The sequence below is a fragment of the Rhopalosiphum maidis genome, chromosome 4 (genome assembly GCF_003676215.2).
Source record: "Rhopalosiphum maidis isolate BTI-1 chromosome 4, ASM367621v3, whole genome shotgun sequence".
Lineage (NCBI taxonomy): Eukaryota > Metazoa > Arthropoda > Insecta > Hemiptera > Aphididae > Rhopalosiphum > Rhopalosiphum maidis.
The window spans coordinates 4,589,679-4,611,062 of record NC_040880.1 but is presented as its reverse complement, the minus strand read 5'-3'; the positions used below and the strand labels follow the sequence as shown (position 1 = coordinate 4,611,062).

At 34.9% G+C, this 21,384-nt stretch overlaps 2 protein-coding genes across 3 annotated transcripts; both read right to left on the bottom strand.

Annotated features, from left to right (window-relative positions):
* Positions 1 to 200: 200 nt before the first annotated feature.
* Positions 201 to 1,125, bottom strand: LOC113547970. The gene is made up of 2 exons (XM_026948576.1): positions 618 to 1,125; positions 201 to 541 (listed from the first exon to the last, which is right to left on the bottom strand). The coding sequence occupies exons 1-2, from the start codon at positions 1,123 to 1,125 to the stop codon at positions 201 to 203; spliced, it is 849 nt and encodes a 282-aa protein (XP_026804377.1).
* A 3,090-nt stretch (positions 1,126 to 4,215) lies between these two features.
* Positions 4,216 to 19,337, bottom strand: LOC113560640 (helix-loop-helix protein 2-like). Of its 2 annotated transcripts, XM_026966642.1 has the most exons (5): positions 19,030 to 19,337; positions 13,980 to 14,118; positions 9,134 to 9,434; positions 5,510 to 5,612; positions 4,216 to 5,383 (listed from the first exon to the last, which is right to left on the bottom strand). In XM_026966642.1, exons 2-5 carry the CDS (start codon positions 14,092 to 14,094, stop codon positions 5,240 to 5,242), a joined length of 663 nt encoding a protein of 220 aa, XP_026822443.1. In that variant the 5' UTR covers positions 14,095 to 14,118; positions 19,030 to 19,337; the 3' UTR covers positions 4,216 to 5,239. The 2 variants fall into 2 exon arrangements, with proteins under 2 accessions (XP_026822443.1, XP_026822444.1); XM_026966643.1 differs by lacking the exons at positions 13,980 to 14,118; positions 19,030 to 19,337 and adding an exon at positions 10,739 to 10,928.
* Between the last annotated feature and the right edge of the window lie 2,047 nt (positions 19,338 to 21,384).

Here is a 21,384-nt window from a genome sequence, read left to right as displayed (position 1 = left end):
ATTGAAAATATCTTTGTTTTAAAGGTGTATAACAAATATTAAACGTACCTACATTAAATATTAAAAAAATATTGAAAATATTTAAAACATAATTATAAATAATACTAATTTATAACACAAAATTGAAAATATACTAATAATTATTTATTGTATTTAGTTTAGTAATAATAAAAAAGAAATAATAATCATTTTAAGTATGCTTAAGATAATAATTTAGACATATGTGACGATGAAAATTTTAAATATTCTATAATATCTTCTAATGATATTTGATCTAATATTTCTTTTTCAACTGACATAAGAATGAAAGCCTCCAAATGATTATTCAATATTAATGCCCTAAGACGATTTTTTATTATTTTCAACTTACTGAAAACCCGTTCGCAATTCACTTGGCTTATGGATAAAGTTAGAACATATTCAATAGTAGCACATAAATTAGAATATGTTGACAAATGCAAATTAAGCGAATGAAGCAGTTTATATACATATAGCAAGCAATTATCACGGTTATGTATAACATTTGTGTTATGTTCAAATTCTAAAAAAAAAAATGTTTATAATCAACCATCACTTACCGACCATTTTTATATACCTAAATAACATAATATACATACTTGTCTTGGATATTTCACAATCCCATTCAAGGTTAAGGTCTTCATAATCAATATCATTTTGTATAAAATCATTGTCTTCATTAGAAGTGTTGTACATATGACTTGTTTTTTTGCACAAAGGTTCCACTAACTGACTATGTATTATAGCAAAATGTTTCAATTCATCAATTAATTTTGATCGATTAACTGATGACAGTATTGAAAGTTGATTTAATACTGACTCAGGAATTAATTTGTTTTTTACATCGTTGTAGTATTTTGGTAAAAGATATTGTATATCAGCAATAATACATTTATTATTGACAAATTTGTCATTTAAACTAGTTTGCAATTGGTCAAAAATGCTTTGAATTACTTCAATTTTGAATTTAAGTTTTGGGTCAGTTGGTGCTTCATCATTACACATTTCATCAAACATCCGTTTCTTACGTCTGATCCTCGTTTCAGGGAAGTCATCTTCAACAGTTATTTCTTCAGGTATTTTAGTTTTGACAAAGCTGTCATTCATTTTTAAAGCAAAATCTTTAGATACCTTTAGAATATCTTCAAAATTTAATCAAAGTAGCACAGTGTGCCAGCCCGGCCTTGTACATTATGACATAAAAGTCCACGAATAAAAGTTATTAAATACACTTTAAGGATTTCACAGACACAGGTGACAGATGACCCAGACTGAGTGTTAGCCAAAATAACCAAACTATTATCCAGGGAAATTCACTTTTAAAATTAAAGAAAGATAAGTAAAGACAATGTGTGTAATACATTTGTAATTTACGACTTTCGAATTAAAGTGATAATCTATAACATAATATAATATGGTTATAGTCCTTAGACCTAAGCAAATATTATCAGGTGACTTTACTTAATAACTATTTAATTTGGGGCTTTTACTCTCGGACTTTTATTCGGGGATTCCGATAAACGGCATAAACACATTTTCTCTAAAAATTGAACATTTTTTAGGTATACATTATCACTCTTCGTCACTCGTTGTATAAACGTGTTGCATGCAGTGGCATGCGAGAGTATTACATAATTTACTTAAACTATCATCATGTGCATAAGGTATGGGCCTACATTTCATAGAAACATATATGTTTATATGTATACATAGTAATACAGTATAATATTAAACAAGACCACTAATACCAACGGGCGCTGCGGTGCACTATTTTCTCGTGGGACTTGTTGGTATATTATATGCGCACCGGGTTGTTTTAAATAATACTGTCCGTATAGAGGGATGTTGCATAACTGCAAGGGTGCGCGTATTCATTTGCTGTTTGCCGAGACGCCGGCGGTCTATGAGGATTCAGTGAAACGTACGCGTAGGCGTGAAACACTATTTTTAGTGAAATGATTTATAGCCCGAGCGCATTTGTCAGTTAGACAAATGAAAATAAAAAAAAAATCTATATCAGATTTGCACCGTACGTAATCCATTATATATTTTCTTCCTGCAAATTATAAAAGTATAATATGTCACCACTTATGTATATAACATATACGTGATATATATAATGTTCTTAGTCACGCCGTATATATATATATATATATTATATTCTATGTAATATATTGTCCTAGGTAAGTTTATAACAGTGAATGTTATTACAATGGAATTATACACGCGCTTATATGTATTGTATATATATATATACCGAACACATATACGTATAAAATATATAGGGGATAGTCCCTATTATATAGTTTTCGTGAATTAATTCGATCCCCGAAAAAAGGGCGATTAGCCGCCGGAACCCATTGTACGTGAACTGATGCGCCTACATAATACCGTCTCGTCGTCTGTCGTCGATCGATCTAACCGACAAGTTAATAAATAAATCCATTAATTGTTTGCGGTGCCTACGACAATTTTCACAAATTTGTAAATCATTTCTATTCTATAACACTGTGTCATTACCCGTGCGATCACAATGATTACATTATCCGCGTGCACTCTTGCAACTGCTGGTATTTGCAGCATAATGATCCTATATTATATACACGGTATTGTAGGTAAATCAAATCAAGCACAGTCAGGAGAATCCCTCCCCCCCAAATGGATAGTATATAAAATATAAAGTATATAGTTATTTAACCGGTAATATTATAACATGGGTTATGGATGAAATATTATCAACTAATAACTATTATTGTCTATTCTGTATTTGTAGTAGTTCGCATTACGATAACACAACTAGTTATGAATTATGATGGATATTTCGTAAAGTCCATCCAACGAAGTATCGACTCTCTGCACTTCCTTGAAAAATTCTGGTTATGCTGCTGATAGTAGGTAAATGGTATGCGTTTTGAACTGCAGTGTAATGTATTGAACATTATGCAATTAAGTTATGTTTACAATACTTGCGGGTTTGTGTTTGTGTAGACCATTGTACATTACACAGCACTTATCAAATTAATATTAGGTATAAATGTTTAGGCTTGTAAATATTATGTAACATAAGTTCTGTAAGTTCTATTATGTATTTTATTTTATTCAATATATTTGACCGCTTTACCCACGCCTAAATATTGTTGTTAAACGAATAAATCTAAAAGACCTGGTTATAAGTGAACCATCAGATTGGCGCCACTGTAGTACGCACATATGTGTATGTATACATATTATTTTTTTTTTAAACGCAAACAATAAGTATTATACTTCCAGTTCCGTTAGCTAATAGTTAACGACTGAACAGTGAACGATATCGTACCGCTGCGTTGACAATGGTCGATAAGAGCATAATATCAAGGCTAACCCGTTTTTTTAAGAGGTTTAAACGAAGTGTTGACAATTACAATTATATAAGAGAGCGAATTTAAATTGCACTATTGCTTTTTTACGTATTTACATAATTATATTATAGAAAACAATTAAAATTATGTTGCGCGTTCCAACATCGCACTTAGCAATACGTATTTATTCTTTTAAAAAAACTAAATTTTCATTATGAATACCTAGAAGAAAATTGTCACCTACACTTCAGTGATATGGGACATTTTTATTTTTTTGGTAATTTGATTCGACAGTTATAAAATAATTATTAAATATGGATAATATACTCAATGATTATAATAATAAAGTATTATATAATTATTATACAAATAAAAAAAACTAACGAATGTAAACGAATTAATTATTGTTATTTTTGGCCAACGTTTACTGGTAAATCACGATGGCGTATATTGTACATTTATATAATACACTTTCGTCTATTTTGGCTATTATAGACGACACTAGAAACGAATAATACAATTATAATTACATTACTAATCGCTTCCAAAATATTTTATATTTTACCGTTGGTTGATCACAAGGTCGTACTCAAAATAGATCGCCGGTGATCGGGGTAGAGGATTTGAGCCCTTAACCCTCTGGGCAAGGCATAAACTAATCAGTATTTGTTTTTTGAAGTTGATAAAAAATATGTAAATTTTAGATCGTATTGTTTTAACAATTTTATAATTATAAATTTGGCAATGTTGGAGCTTTTTTTGCATGCAATCTTGTAAACCTAGAAAGGTAAATCATCGCTATCATGATCAAGTTCGCAATACATTGAACTTGGTAAAGAATGGATAACACACATTTTGATATGTACAAAAAAAAAATATATTTTTTTTTTAGTAAAAATAATTTACAATATAAACTTAACACTAAAATGGAAATAAGGCACTTAAAAATAATACAATATGCCTTTGTACAGACAGGAGCATTATAAATTACATATAATTCAACAAAATGTTTAAAAACATTTAAACTTTTATCCCTGTAACCGTAGTGGTTTTAAAATGAGCAATTTCAAAAAGTCAATAGTCATAGCCTAATAATATATATTTACTTAGGTAGGTAACAATATTTTAGAAAAGTAAAAAATTCGTTATAAAAATACCTTAAAAAAATATTTAGCAAATATAATGCGTATAAAAAATAATTAAAATTTCGTTGATATCAAAAAAATTATAAAAATAATAAAATAATAGTTTTATAATTTAGCAATATATACGGTATAATTTAGATGACATTCATATATTACATGTATATTATTAAAGGTACGTTTTCTCTGCAGCGTTATAACTACTGGTTCAGACTATATTCGGTGTTTAAATGCCGAGCTGTTCCACTGTTTGACGCTGCAGAGAAAACGTACCTTTGGAGATAATGATGAAATAAAGAGAGAAAAAAGTGTACCTAATTGTAATCAACTTAAAAGCGTAATGACTAGACTTTAAATGTACAAACAAAAGTTAACAAAAACATAATAAATATTATGAGTCATATAAAAAAAAAAAAAATGAATGTTGAAATTCGAATAAAACAATTCGTAATCATTACAGTATTTGACCACCTTAATAATAATAATCTGTTCTAAAGTGGCAATAACATGTTTAGAAGAAAATTTACCGTGACAAAAATAAAATATCATTGTCTAATAATAATAATAATAATAATAATAATAATGATGTTATTAATAATAATAATATAATAATAAAAGAAACAAACAGGCTTGAGACTCTCGTCATTCATGATTGATTTAAGCCAGTAGACAATTATTTTTAACTATAATAATACATGATGTATAAAAATTTTTAAAAAAATCACACGAAGAAATTCCATGTCAATTTTGATGGTCAGTCAATAGTTGGGTGTAGAAATTGGGAGGCATGCGAAATTGAAGCTCGCCGGGTTCGATCTTGTATTGTATGTCGGAGAACAGGTTGATGTCGGCCGTCGTTAGCAATTGATGATGTTCGGGTTCGGGCTATAAAAAACAATATAAATAACTTGTTAAAAATGAGAATAACAAAATAAAGGTAAAATAACTCATAGTGTATTTAAAACTTTATTTTGGAATTGGTGATGGAATAAGCAATTATAATATACTCACGTGATTGTTATGCAGTGGACTCTGCAAAGATAGAACACCTTGCAGTTGGTTAATGTATTCAATGGCCATTTGTAGGGTCTTCACTTTACTCATTCTCTTGCTCCTGTAACAAGCAAACGAGCACATTATAGTTTACGTCCAAAGCGTTTCACTAGGTTTTTACGATGTATAGTATAAAACGGTGCAGAAACCACTATTATGTATTTAATTATCAAACACGTGTATGTGTGTGTGTATGTGTGTGTTATATACGCGCGTCTGTAAAGAGTATGCGCACACATTTTCCCGTTTTTGACCCCGAAAAGTGATTTGCCGCCCCCTGAAACGGCACTGAACGGTTTATACGCGGCTGCAGAGCAGACGGATTGTATGTAGGTGCTACGCGAGACGACGCTCTGGTGCACAGGAAGTTCTTAACGAGGGTGCGGAAACAACATCTGTGGCGACGGCGACGAAGACGATGACGACTCGCGAGCACACAAATGGGCCGAGACGAGCGCAATATTGGCGACATGTGACTTAAATTATATTTATTATTACTATTATTATTATATTAGTGTTTTTATAATAATTTATTATGTTACACACTTTCTGGTCTCGCTAGACAGACGTACTCGATTACTGCACGTGGAACCTTGAATATGATGTTATAATAATAGTATTATATATTATATATATACTTCTAGAAATTTCGAAAATCTGAATGAGTTGAATAAATCTCGAATACAATTTGGGGAGAGGGGTTGGGGATGAGGCTAGCACGTCTGCAAAAGAAACGTTCATATCATATTTAATACATTCGCGGGAAAATCGCGTGTTAAACACGAAGGAAAAATTGTTTACGTGGAGTGTAACCCGCAGCAGCAGTGGTCGTGGTGGTATAATAATATTATGTGTTTTAGCGCGTAATCGTATTCTTACGTGACCGCGGCGGGATGAGTATAACAATTTCGAAATCCGCGCGTGGCATTAGCCGCCGGACGACGGAAAACGCGTGTATACAGTTATTAAAACAAAAATCGAGCCAGGCACGCGCCGGACGCGCGCATCATTTAAACTTGTGTATATATACCATATATTATATATGATACCTATAATACACACACACATACATACGTACATACATATTATGTACATTAATACTATACGGACGTCGTAAAGTAGGTGCGATCGCCAATAATAATTGACTGGTGTCGGCGGTCCAGAAGCACCTGTTGTTTTTTTTTTTTATCCAATTCTTTCATTGGTGGCACACGACTACTAAGTGTAAAAAAAAACCAGTTTGCCGAAAAATAAGACAGCGGCGCCGGCGAAGGGGCGGCACGGAGGGAGAGTGAAAAGCTGGTCAAAATATTATAATAATATGTACATTCGCCGCCGTGTACCGGTTCCACCCGAAATGTTTTTTAATCTCTTCCTCTTAGCCGGCGCACGTCTCGTGTATATATAGGTATATAATATAATATTGATGAGACGCGTGTATGTGCAGTGTAATATTATTATTAATAACGGGGACCGGCGGCGGAGGAGTAGACGATTCGGTCGTCGGTCATAATATGTATTATACATAGGAGGACTAGGACAAGGAAGAAGGAACGAGTCGAACTGCTACCGACGATGAAGACGAAGACGGTGACGACGACCGCGTCTTGTTGCAGGTGCTTTTTTGGTTTTTTTTGGGCGACTCGTGCCACGGGACACGCCACCGCATCACCTGTCCCGTCGTCGTCGTCGTATATAGTTTGACCTCAAGTGCCGCTCGAGAAGACGTTATTACTTATATTAGTATAAAATTGCCGCCGCCGCACGCTAACACTAATTATTACGACCAGTTTTTATTATTATTATTCCATTTTATTATCGGTGGCGGTCCGGTGGTTCCTTCTTTTATATTAAATTATTATTTTACACATTACGCATAAATATATATTATATTATAATTTTATCTCTCCTTTGTTTTTACATAATATAATACCGTTGACAGTAGGCGAGGGAACTTTTCGATAGTTCGATCGAACGCTTTTCGCCGGGTGCAACGGAGTCATTAAATTTGTTTTCGATAAATCAAAAACTGCTTAAAAATATTAGTATTTTTATCGTGAAACTTCTCGGGTCTGCTGTGTATTGTTAAGCTATATATTACTTATCAAGGTAAGCGCAGGTTTTGTTAAGTCTTATATGTACAATTTAGATATTTACTTACATTTATATATATTATAGCCATATAGATAAGTATATTTTATAATGACGCCATATAAAACTTAAGTAGATTTCATATGTTAATACAATAATATGCGTATTTAATATACATACAGTTTTTCGGTCGTTAAACATTACACTACTCCGGATATCCACCATTCTACATAACCGGCGTGTGTAGTGATAATCATACAGAAAGAAAATCGTTTGTTTTATACCTAACCAAACGGACTTCCGAGAATTTCCGAGATAATATGTGGTCGGGACCGTGGTGCAGGGTTTGTTTTTTGTTACAGTATACACTATATACGAATGTGAAAGGATTTTACAGCCCCGCGCATAGCATACATATAATGTAATATAATCTAAAAATACGACTAAACGTCCGTGAATAGTCGGAAGGGAAGGTTTAATTTTTTAAACAAACATTTCGGTTCATGAACAGTGCACGGACGCGGGTTAACGACGGTGATTAGGAGGGCCTTGAGAACAAAAATGAGATATTATAACATGTAGAAAGACATATCTACCATATTCTATTATGGTTTAGATATACGTGAGACCATACGCGAGAGGGTGCATGTGACAATATTATGTTTAGATGCTATATAACATGTAACTATCGAATTAAGGTCAGCCATTGAACGAATTTCAAGTACTCGAAAACTACTGTTATTGAAACTAATTTTGTTGTTGTTTTACGTATCGAAGAAGAGTAATCTGGTAACCATAAAAATCTTGTTGTTGTTACTTATACATTTCGAACTCGACGGAATAAAAAAAAAAACTTCGATTAATTTTATCACAATTCAAGAATTAATTTTGTAATATCACACATTTTAACTAATTTATACAACATTAATTGTTAGTTACATAACCTACAATATTTAGTGGATTATTATCATATCATATTATAATATTTGGCAATGTCTGTGTAATAAAAATTATATATTTTTTTACACGAAAAGGGTATAATCATGATGTATGCGAAGAAAACGTCAATATTTTATGCACCTATAAATATTTATTATTATTATTATTTTTTTTTTTTTGATCGATCATTTTATATCACTTATTTATACGAGTATTATAAAACACGCCGAAGGGCGTGCGTATTTTTGCTTTCTGTGTTCGGTATACAATGAAACCACGGACCGCAGAGTTCAGAATTATATTAAAAATATTCGCAAAATAAAATATATTATATTGTGTTGGAATAATTTAGACTCTTAGATAATAAATTACGTATCTATGTTTAATTACAAATTATCATTGAAATAATTTTTTTTATGGTTTATCGTGAAAATTTGTCAATCAGAACCAATTAATAAATCAGATCGCCCAATTTGTTCGCGATAAATATATCATAATAATAATGTAATGTTTTTCCTCAAAATATAGTATATAATGGTATATTGCGCTTACTTGTTTTCTTCCAGTGGAACGACTTTCCGGAGTCTGGCGAATGCCCAGTTGACCGCCTGCACTCGGCGTCTCTCGCGCGCGTTTCGCCTTGCCACCACTTGAGCGGGTTTTTGTCCGGCCGGCGTATCTTTAGATCGACCGCCTTGCTTGGCTTTGGATGAACCGGCCTTCTGGCCACCACCAGTGGACGTGGACAACAATGACGAAGGCCCGGGCGACGAGCTGGTCGTGCTACAAATAATGGTGTTTTGACTATCCGAGTCCGATAGCCATTCTTCCTTTTGGCTGTGTGCGAATGCTTCTGAAAGTAGAAATAACGTATTATTTTTTGGTTTAAGGATAGCGACGAGAACAGTCCGTATTTATACATAAAATAGTAAATAGAGTTGTACAAGTATAAGTTATACAATATTATTGTATATTATAATTTATAATATATGTGTGAGTGTATGTGTGTGAGTACACTTGTTTAGTATCTTATTGTAATTTATAATGCGAAGCAGATAATACAAATATAATAATGTACCTATGTCTATTAGTTAAAAAAAAAACAGAAGAGAAAAAACCGAATTTGAAGAGCTCACGCACTAGCGATAAGAACCGTCATTGTCATTAGATATACCTATATGTATTATCTCTCTCGTTTTGTGTGCACGCGGCTTATAGTAGTGACGCGATGTACGCGTATTTGCATACAAACCGACCAATTAAGTGTATATTATTATTATTATTATTATAGTTGTTGTTGTTGTTGTTGTTGTGTACTTATTTTATAATATGATATATATATATATAGTCATCGTTCCATTAGGCAACCACTTTCCTCACCCTTACCCCCTCCAACCATTAACAACCGACCCATCGACCACGCGTTGTGTATTTGGATTTTTACTTTTTTAGGTTTTAAAACGGGGCGAGTCGTCATCGGTGGTTATTTAGTCCGCTCGGAAAACAAAACCGGAAACGCTAACACGGCCCTTCTTCTGTATTGCCGTCAAACAATAGGCACACTCAACGTCGAGTATTCGTTTTATTATTATTAAAATTATTTTATTCCATTGAAACGGTGCCCGAGTTCAGAGTGATATAAGAACTACATCGTCTACATCCGACGCCAGTCGAACATTTTTAAATAAAAAAATTCCCGAATAATATATATTCCATATTATTATAAAGATATAAACATAATATAATATAAATACGCGACGGCAAGGCGGCGACGACGCACGTTATTATGTGGACGGTTTTCGTCATCATCGTCTTGATGATGTTCGACGCGCGACCGTTCGCGCCAACGAACAGTTTAATTTCAGACGAAAACTGGTTCTGATCATAATCGACAGATATTATCGTCGTTATATTATACTCATTAATATTGATAGCCAATAGGTATATGATATAGTATATGTTATTATTTATTATTAATTATTATCATATATGATAGCGGTGGAATAATAATAATATATTGTAATTTATCTATCGTCGTGGGTCGAAATCACCGCGATAATAATACGCGGACGATACACAATAACGTTGTATTTATATAGGGGTGATTTGCATATTATTATAATGTGTATACGGGTAGAAACGCGTTTCGAAACTCACCCCGTTGTTGACTAGAAGAATCAGTCGGCGACGGTGGACTTGAAGCCTCCATAAGTGCGAAATACAGCCTGCAACGATATGTATATACGTATAGGCGCCTTTACGCGCGGAGAAAAGCGTTTTTCGCTTTTGTTACACGACCGCGCGAGCACGAAAACGAACTAGGTAAACGTACCGGCGGACAATATGGTGGCCGGTACGAAACTGGATCGCATACGAGCGGCGAATAGGTATTTGGGCTCCGAAGAATTTCGAGATCGCATTTTATCGTACAAACATCGCGCGCCAGGTACGCGCACATAAATATATATATATATGTAGATATAGGGTATAAGGTATAACCTTTTGTGTTTTAAACCAGTTTTTTTCTTCTTTTTGTGCTCTCCACCACTGTCGATGCACACACAGCACTATACACGGGGATGTTGTGCTGTGCAAAGCCGCCTAAAGGTCTGGGCGGCGCACAATGGAGAGGGCCTATAGGGTTGTTGTGTGCGTGCGTGAGTGTATGTGTGCGTATGTGTATATGTGTGCGTATGAGTGTATGCGCGCGTTTGTGTATTCGCCCGTGTGTGCGTCGTAAGAGTTTGCCACAGGGATTCCGACCGTGTACACAAAGAACGTCGGTTAAGTACGGTATTCGTCATGAATATATATATATATATATATATATAATATAATAAATGTTATGCACGCCAAAGGGGCAAATGTAACAAATTTTTTTTTTCAAATTGCGTTGGAGCACCCTTCGTCCAAGGGAATTCGTGATGTGCACGCCGGGAGGGGTAAAAGAGAGACGAGCGGACAATAGACGCACAAACGACCGAGCACCCCGATTACGTAAGGCCGCGTTGTATTCTATATATTATTATATATACCTGCACTACCGGAGTTACACGTTTGCGTCGCCTATTATGTTCCGTAGACAATATTTTTTTTCTTCGGCGGACCTCACGTGGTTCCAACGTGATAGTACATTTACGTATGTCCAGAGTGAAATAATTTATTATTTCGTGAAAAAAAAAAATTAAACAATCGGGTCAAACCGTCGGAAATCGAATTTATGTGCGTTTATGTGCATTGTGCACTATATAATACACCTATACATATGTACGCAAGTATTATATGTGTATAATAATAATACATCGTATTAATAGATTATATATATATTATGATTATAAATTATATAATGTTCACTGAGATTTTTGCCCTCGCGGTGACTGTGCGTGTATTACCTTTAGCTCTATTATATTATAGTTACCTACATATATTGTATAATATATTATAATACAGTGATTATTTTAATACTCATTATCTAGAAAAAATATTAGTTATTGAAAATATTTTTTTTTATTTCGTTCAAAGAATGATTTGAACCAAGTAAAAAAAACAGTTTTGAATAAAAAAAGTAATATTCTTTCCTATTTCTTATCGTTTCATAATCATATAAGTATATTAATTATTTTTTGAATGACAGCATAATATACATAGTTAATTTCGTTTTCCTAAGCAGAATATATTTCTGATACATATATAATATATTTATACAAAAAATCGGATTGCTCCGTATTTAACCTAATATTAAATTTATTCTGAGTATTCAAATTAAAATGAGTGGAATTTAGTAGACTGCAACATTTTGCATGGTTTTGGGGTACCAAAGCCATGTTTCACTATGTACGCCAGTATACACTACTAATCTTAACTTAAAATACTTATAAGTTATAATGCTACAACTAATTAACTTTAAGATTAAAATTCGATTTATATGTATCAAAATTCTTAGAAATATATTCGAGTCTAAGATATTATAAATAATTAAAAATGTAGGTATATTGTCAATGAATAATAATTAAAAATTTTAAAAATAATAATGATGAAAACAAATACTATTTTTCTTAATATTTTACAAAAGTGGTGTAGTTAAATTATGAAAAAAAATATTTTCAAAAATATAATACTTTTCAAGACAATACGTGTTTAGTGTTAAAATAATCACTCTGTATTATGTATATATTTAAGTTTCGGACATAAGTCGTCGCCTGTAATATAATAATACACGTGAGATCAATAGAAACTTGGAAAACAATATAACGTCGAGCGGGTAGACGATTTTTTTCCAAGGTATAAATAGTAGATATTACTATATAGGTACTCGCGAGCATTCATACACCTTATGTCGTGGACCATATGACGTACATATATTTCAATTCCTTGGGAACAGACCGCGCGTATATATAGCCCATATGGTCTCTCTAGACTAGACGAGAACGGGAACGCGACGCAAACACGCAACATATGGTGCCCAAAGACGTTAATGAAAGGCGTTCACCTTTTTCCACCCTCTCGATCTGTCTGGTAACGGTACGGTCTGGACATTTCGCGGACTTGACGCGCACATTTGGTCAAAACATCGTAATAAATAATAATATATATTATAAACAAATGCATAATACAGTTCGTTTTGCCGAACGATTTTCGTACACGACAAATGTATATTAGTATGTAATATATGCTGCGCGTTATGTTCGCAGACTATATTGCATACAAATGAAACGCTATGAACAGAACAACAGTTGCATCGCAGTAGTGGGCGCTGCCACCTGAGCTGAAAAACTGACCAACCGTCAAATTAAATAATTTCACCCGAACCGAATTTACTTCCGGGCTGTTTATTACGTTATTATGTCTCACGCCGTATACCTACGGATAATCTCGATTTAATGCGCGGCAACCCTGTCGGACATGTAAAGCGTGTATATAGTATAAAGGTATTATACAGAAGGGTTGCTGCTATAGTGTATAATAATTATTACTCCGCACCTGAGCGAATTATTTGAATTTTTCACCCCCGAGCGGTGACGAGAACTCTGCAATGTACTGTGGTGCGTGGGGAGACTAGGCAAAATGTTCACGGTCCGCGTAACATTGTAACAACTCATTTCCTAGTGTGTGAGAACCAAAACAATAAATAAAATACAACACAAACCTTCGAGTTCCGGCGGTTGAGCTCTTGTCTCGTTATTGTGTATTATCGCTAGGCAAAACAGACAAATCTGTAACGAATTTTCGTTTCCCTCTCCCCCCACTTTATATACATATATATATATATATATGCATATATCATAATATTTTTACCACATATAGCGTGTATATAGAGTAAACGTACTTACACCACAATCAAATAAATTATTAAAATATTATAATATTATATTACTGCAACGGTAATGTCGACCCTTACCTGCGTCGGATCCGGCGGTCCACCAGTCTTCCTGTACGTTTCCTTGGTCAACTCTGGAGCAGAATTGCATGAAGGACGGCATGGTGGATTTCAATTCTTCGCCAATGCTCATCATTGCATAGCCTTTTGTGATCAAAACCTGAAACGGTACAAATGGAATTAGGACGTTTGTTGATATATACTGAGAGAATATAATATTGTAGCACATCACAAATTGACATATGATAAAGATAATAATATTATATACTAATATTACTGCGGTGTCGTTTATGATAATATAATATCGTAAAAGACGCATTGCGGTATATGAAGCTTCGTTTTTAGGGTCAGATATTGTTTCAACCTGCACCTCCCCGGGGCGCCACCGCCGGTTTGGATTATTAATTATTGTCTTTGGTCCCAATATTTGTACTGATAAACAAGATGTTTATTATATATGCACGCGTGCGAGTCGCATCTGCTTTTAATAAACAAAATATAAAAAAAAAAATCGCCTGCCTTTAACCACAAGCCTGTTGCTTTACGCGCAAGCTGCAATGTCGCGTGTGTGCGCCTATACATATATATATATAACACGTCTATGGTCTATATTACCCTCGTTGCGTGGTTTTACGACGGTCGTATAATCGATTTACTAGTTTTCCAATCAACCCTCAATATACAACCGTGGTCGTAACCTAAACAATAATAATAATATACAACCGCGCGGCACTAGAGATATTACCTTCCCAAACACGCGAACGACCTATACGCAAGATCTACATAGATTAGGTATATAATATTAGATAAATACAATTATTGCTTTGCGCTCGATACATCGTGTGTGTACACTGTATATGCCTTATCGCAAACTAAACAATTTGTCGGCGAGTTCGTCGTCGAGAATTGTAGGTAAACGTCAGTTGGTTTAAAAAATAAAACCCATTAGAAACAATATAATATAAATAATTGGCCGCGGCACGTTTTTAAAACAACAACTGGTTTTACAAGCTTTATTATTCCAAAACGTTAATCATAGCTTCGGATCTGTCGCCGTCGTACCGCCTTTACACGTACAACATAATAAGGTGACGTATTGTTTTTCGTTAGTTCATTCATCGGAACGTTTTTTGACGATAATGTCTCACACCACAAATCGAACTCGGTATTATATAAGTGTATACAGATGTATTCTAATTTTATTTTATGATAATCATATAAATATTTTAATATATGCTCGGTAATCGCGGTCGGGGTACTTGTTTTTTATTTGAATATAATTCGTTGGAATATATCATTACGACCGCGGTCGGTTGAATAACTCGCGCGGCGGCTTTTTATATATACGAATGCATAATAATTTTTTCTTTTTTCGTACACTTCGACGGGCCCGGGATTTGTGCGCGCCCCACGAAAACCGGTTCTCTATACACGCATTCTACAGGGGGTTGTGCCTGCGTGCGTGCGTAAAGGGCTTATTATAATGGAGGGTTGGTTAATGGTTTTGTATATACATATATTTTTTTTCAGTTTCATGCTCGAGTGCGATCGTACGCTGCCGCCCCGTTTCCCTCCACCACACCACCATTTCTACGCTCTCTTTCTATTTTTCTACATCGCGCACCAACGGCAGCAGCGTCACAAGTATAATACTACGAAAACCGTTTGGGGGAAAATTATTCACCGATACACTCGTACATTATAAACGCACGCACGTCAACCCTGCGTGTCTCCCATTTTGCAAGGGTGGTAGTTGTTCACGACGGGTTTATAATATTATATACTTAAACGATTTGACAAATGTTGAAATTCCGTTCTGGCGGGTTTATCTAGGTTATATTCTCTATATATGGGTAGCCTAATTTTAAAATAGAACTTCTCGTGGCCTAAAAACCGTGTTTACTGGTTAGTGCGGTAGGTTCGAGATTTGACGACAGGATTAACAATACATGAAAAAGTATAATTTCGTTTAAACGGATTGAAATTACACACGGTGACTGAATTTGATTTAGTTATATGATAAATAAGAATACATATGTACTGTGGTGCTGATGTGAACTACGCGATTTACTAGACACTTATAAAAGCAATAAAAAATAATATTCGGTTGAAAATAATAAGAATAGTTTGACGATTATTCCTTCAGAAAAGAATAGTGAAAATAAAAGCAAGTTACGTTTTATCAAACATTCGGAAATCCATCTGACTGTTCAAGGATTGTCGTTGATAGGAAGTTCAAAGTACTGTAGAATCGAATTGCGTATTTATAAGCTTATAACTCGATAAATTTCCGTATATTTTTGTCGTTATATTATAATGGATAGATTATCATTATAGCAGAATATGTAAGTTGTTTTTTTTATATAGTTGTTACAATTAACGTCATTCGCATCGTGCATGCAATGGATAAAAACGGACGATTACGACTACGACAACCGTAGTTGTAGAACGCCAAATAACAATGGTAATCTACATGTTTAGCATAACGACTACCTGCATAGACTTAAAAAAAAGTGTTGACTCAAATACACACGCACGATAACCCCAAAAACCCAATATAGACAATATTATTATATACATATACGAGCATATTAATATATAGGTTTACCGAATACGATTATTATATTATATATATTGTTATTCATAACCAAACGTCTTACGAGTACCAGCATGAAACATGCATATTATAGTGTCTGGATCCCGTATCCTTAAAATATGTCTGCCGAAGGACATGATGTATATGCATTATTTTCACCTCGCCCGTCGCCGACGGTTAAGTACCGGCGCGCGTGCTGCGTGTGACACACGATACCGTTGTCGCGCATTTTCTTGGGCCAGAAATATCATTAGGTATATGGCGTATAGGTACATACTACATAATAATAAACAATACCTACAATAATATTATGTGACTATATATATTTTCGGTACGTGTGATATATTATACGGGACGCACACGGGTAATTTACACATAAAGATAAATTGCAGCGATCTACAGCGAAATAAAATAATAATAATAATGAAAAAAAAAAACAAAAACAAATATATTTATGTTAAACTACTAGACAGTGTCTTCTGTTTAGGAGCTCAACCCGCATTGTGCGTGCACAAAGGAACAGCCACTTATACGCAAACACACACAGTCACACGAGGTACAGCCTACAGCGACATGACAAATTACTTGGACGATTAATGACACGTATCTGTAATACGGATTATGGGTGCCCCCGCGCCGCCACCGTAGAAGTCGTCACCGCGGCACGGATCGCGGTTTAATCCGAACGTGATATCGGATATATAATATAATATTATTATCATCATGTATTATTATTGTCGTTGTCGACGATGCGTATTGGCCAATGACTTTGGCGAGAGAAACGAAAGACCGTCTCCGCGCATTCGGTTTTACGACTATGAAATATATTATAATACTATTTTATACTCACGCGTCGCCGTATTAAACGCGCGCGCATTGTTTGTATACACCTATATAGACGAAAAGTTTATCGATCGTATATCGAAATAAAAAGAAATTCACGTGCGGTCCCCCGGTGGCCGTGTACATTATAATAGGTGGTACTCTCGTCGTAAACCTGGCGGAGCTGTAAATTTCGCGTTAAAATAAAATAAATTCATAATACGATACAATATGTATAATACGGGATCGTGACCGCGCATGACATTATTTATTCGCTCCCGCGTACGTGTTCGGTAGGCCCGCATCGGCCTTATACATATACGTATATATTATATAGTTACTCTATATACCTACCTACGTCTATACACGAGTTATAAATCCGTACACAGTAAAACGGGCACACAATATATTATAATAAATAAATAATAATACAAATATTATACCGGACGCGTACGTGTGGTACCCCTTTTTTCCCCGCTGAGTGAAACAGAGTTCCCGCCATTTGAGTATACCAGTTATTACTTACTCCACCGGATACGCCGCGTAAAAACAACCCGTGCGAAGCGGAAACAGAAAAATTGCTTTTCGATGTATTTCTCTCTCCATCACCCCTTCGCCCATTCATACTGAGCGATTTAATTTACAATAACAAAACGTAGCAACAACGCGAGTAGAATTAACCACTGCCGAAGGGCAGAGTAGCCCCAAGAAAACGAGGTCGAGGGGAGAGGTTGGAGTGAATGATTTATAATTGTTTAACTGTCGGGAAATTTGAAAACCATGTATGAAGAACCGACACTTTTATTAAATGTATACTTTTATTATATATTTAGTGTATAGCAGACTTTTAATATACGTAGATAATGAATAAAATTATATGTATGTATAACTATATATAAATATAGGTACACTATAATATTTTATAAAATAAATTTAAAGTTTTTTGTCAAAAAAATTTTAACCGTAAAGTTTTGTGATATTGAACTATAACAATACGAAAACAGTGAAACTCAATGCATTTTTTTTTAACAACGGGGGTGAGAGGGATCACAATTTATTTGGTGAATACTCTTTAGATCTTGTAGTATGACGGACTTTTAAATGAATAAAATTGACCGTTATAAATACGGATTTGAAATATATAAATATTATTTTAATATTTTTCGGGAAAGTTTAAAAAATTAAAATTAAGTATAATTATTATGTAAAATAAATAAATGAAAATGTGAAAAATATTTTTTAATCAACTTAAGATATTTATGAGATGTTTACTTGAAAATTTATTTAATTTTAGTATAAAATTAATATTTTATAAATTATAAATAACGGAATTCATGATTTCCACCGGTGAAAGAGAACTTATCAAAACAGACAAGAATAGTATATAATATGTATGTATTATATTAGCGCGTATTGATACTTTGCCATAGATTATATGGCCTAGACGTGAAATTTCAATCGAATTTTTTAGCGATACGACAACGGTTAGAAACAACATTGACTATAGTCACAACGTAAATATAACACAAAAAGCAATAATAATAATAAAAATAAATAAATAACAATAACATAATATAGTCGTGAATAATAATAGACAATAAGCGAACAATATATAATATAATAACTACGCATCGTAAATGGAATAAAAATTACCTTAAAAAAAAAAAAAACGATCGGGTAGTACGGCAAATAACACAGTGTGCAGTTGTGTTATAATCGAACGCGATCCGCGGCGGTGGAAAACTCCCGCGGCAGCAGTGGACGAGAGCAGCGAGCTGAAGCCGCCGGCTGCGTCGGAAGAGGATCGGTTAGGTATATACGACGATGATAATACTACAGTATTGTCGTGATACCCGTGCGGCGTGTGGAAGTGCAGCTTGGCCGTGTGGGTAAGCTGGGAAGCGAGCGTCGTGTACGTGTGCGGTTCGAAACGCGACTGATCGTGTTCAGGGGTTGCGGCGCCGGTGTCGCCGCGGAGTATACGCTGTTCGACGGGACGGCGAGCGAGAGAGAGACGACACGCCGACGGGGGTGAGCCGCGCCGCAGTTCGCGTCTATACAATATCACTATACACACATACGCACGTACGTATATATATATATGTATATATTATAATAGCAGCGCTGTATATAATATATATATATATATATATATATATAGGGGAACAGCGCGCGGCCATGTCGGCGGCGGCGGCGGCGACGGCGGCTCTTGTCATCCCCACTGCCGCGCCAACGCCGCCGGTGGCTCGCGCGCGCGCGCGCCCGACCGGACACCTGGAAACGCGGCGCGCGGCGAGCATATACACCGAAGGCACGCGCCATCCCCACCGCCGGGTGGCGGCGACGGCGGCGGCAAAGAATTGTACCCACGAAAAAAAAAAACAACGACCCAAGAGACGAGTATTTATTACACACATACACACGCACACACTCGCGCGCGCGCGCGCATTGAGCACTCTGTTGCTGCGGGCGGGCAGCAGCTCGTGGGAACTTAAAACGCCAACCGGTTTTTTTTCGTCGTTTTTTCGGTGCACTTCTCTAGTCGTCGCCGCCGCCGCCGCCGCCGCCACCATGCCTCCGGTTACCAGACTACCGTCGAAGGCCACCGCCACCGTCTCGAAATGTATTTATATATACATATACGTAATAAAGTGTGTGTGTGTGTGTGTGTGTGTGTTTTGTTTATAAGTGTATCGTAATAGGAGTCGACTGGCGAAAATCCTTTGTCCGAGCACGAGCCGCGCAAAACGCGTATACTTAAACACGAACGTATGTGTATGTGTGTGTGTGTGTTTGTATAGTATCGGTTCGCTCTACATAAGTCGTCCAAGTCGTTGTCGGAGAAAACGCGTTTTGCGTCGACGTTCATCAAAGTCTCCGGACGCGTCGTTGAGTCCCATCCCGCACCGAACCCGAATTCTACGCGTCTCGCGATTAATTTTGTTCCCCGGCTCACGAATCGACCGATTTCTTTTACATTTAAAAAAATACGCGGACAGCGGAGTCGCAATGGTCGCAAACCGAACAAATAATAAATTCCATTTCCGCGCGTATTGGGAGGACACGTCTGTGGACGTATCCGCAACGTTTAAATCCAAAGTAAAAAATGTGAAAAATATAGATTAAAGTATCGAATTATAAATGTGCACGTTTAATCGATTTAAGTGTAACCCCGCAGGCTGAAGTGGTATCTACGTATATATGATACACACATTAATACTGGTTAGATTCATAAAATGTATTTTATTTACTAATATATTATTAAGCCGATGTAAATAAATGTAAATACAAACCATAAACGTCCATCAATATTCTAATTTATTTCCCAGATGAGATGCTGTTAAGCTGTTTATAACAACTTCTGAAGCTTAGTTTTGAAATCATCCAGACAGAACCTGTTTACCAGTAGGTACAATCTCACGTCGAACATGTGCTTCTCGAGATAAATAGATCATTTTTGGATAAACGGTAAATAGATCATTTTTAGCAACCGTTTAAACAGGTTTTAAAAATAAGAAATAGATAACAGTTATGGGCTACTGATGGTTATTAGTCCTACCAAAACGCTGAAGTATACTAATTTAATTTTCCAAACTAGTTGAACAGTATATACTAAATGACTACGCGATGGTCAGATGCAATTAATAAGAACACGTGATGGTTAAAAATTAAAATGCATAAAACGCCAATACCGGAATACAACTATATAGCATTTTGTCAAACATCAGCTCTTTAATCAGATTCAGATAATTTAAATATGTTTAATAAAATAATAATTTCGTAAAATATACAATAATTTAGAAGTAAAAGATCAAATAATTTGAACATATACGATTAATAAAAATCATTTTATTAAAATATATTGTGTTCTACAGATTAAATTTTCAAAATTGTACGTATAATTATTTTAATTAATTTTATACGTATACAATAAATTATTGTGATTTATTCTAATATTCAAATTTATTGATACAAATCAAATAAATAGCTAGGTAGGTAATAAATAAC

What these genes read in the sequence shown, in the direction of transcription:
- LOC113547970 (XM_026948576.1), bottom strand. Translation starts at nt 1,125, where the DNA reads ATGAATGACAGCTTTGTCAAAACTAAAATACCTGAAGAAATAACTGTT. An exon ending in TTGTGAAATATCCAAGACAA is followed by an intron (nt 542 to 617) that starts GTATGTATATTA and finishes TTTTTTTTTTAG; the next exon opens with AATTTGAACATAACACAAAT.
- LOC113560640 (XM_026966642.1), bottom strand. Translation starts at nt 14,094, where the DNA reads ATGATGAGCATTGGCGAAGAATTGAAATCCACCATGCCGTCCTTCATG. An exon ending in GACCGCCGGATCCGACGCAG is followed by an intron (nt 9,435 to 13,979) that starts GTAAGGGTCGAC and finishes TTCTACTTTCAG; the next exon opens with AAGCATTCGCACACAGCCAA. An exon ending in GTCCACTGCATAACAATCAC is followed by an intron (nt 5,384 to 5,509) that starts GTGAGTATATTA and finishes TGTTTTTTATAG; the next exon opens with CCCGAACCCGAACATCATCA.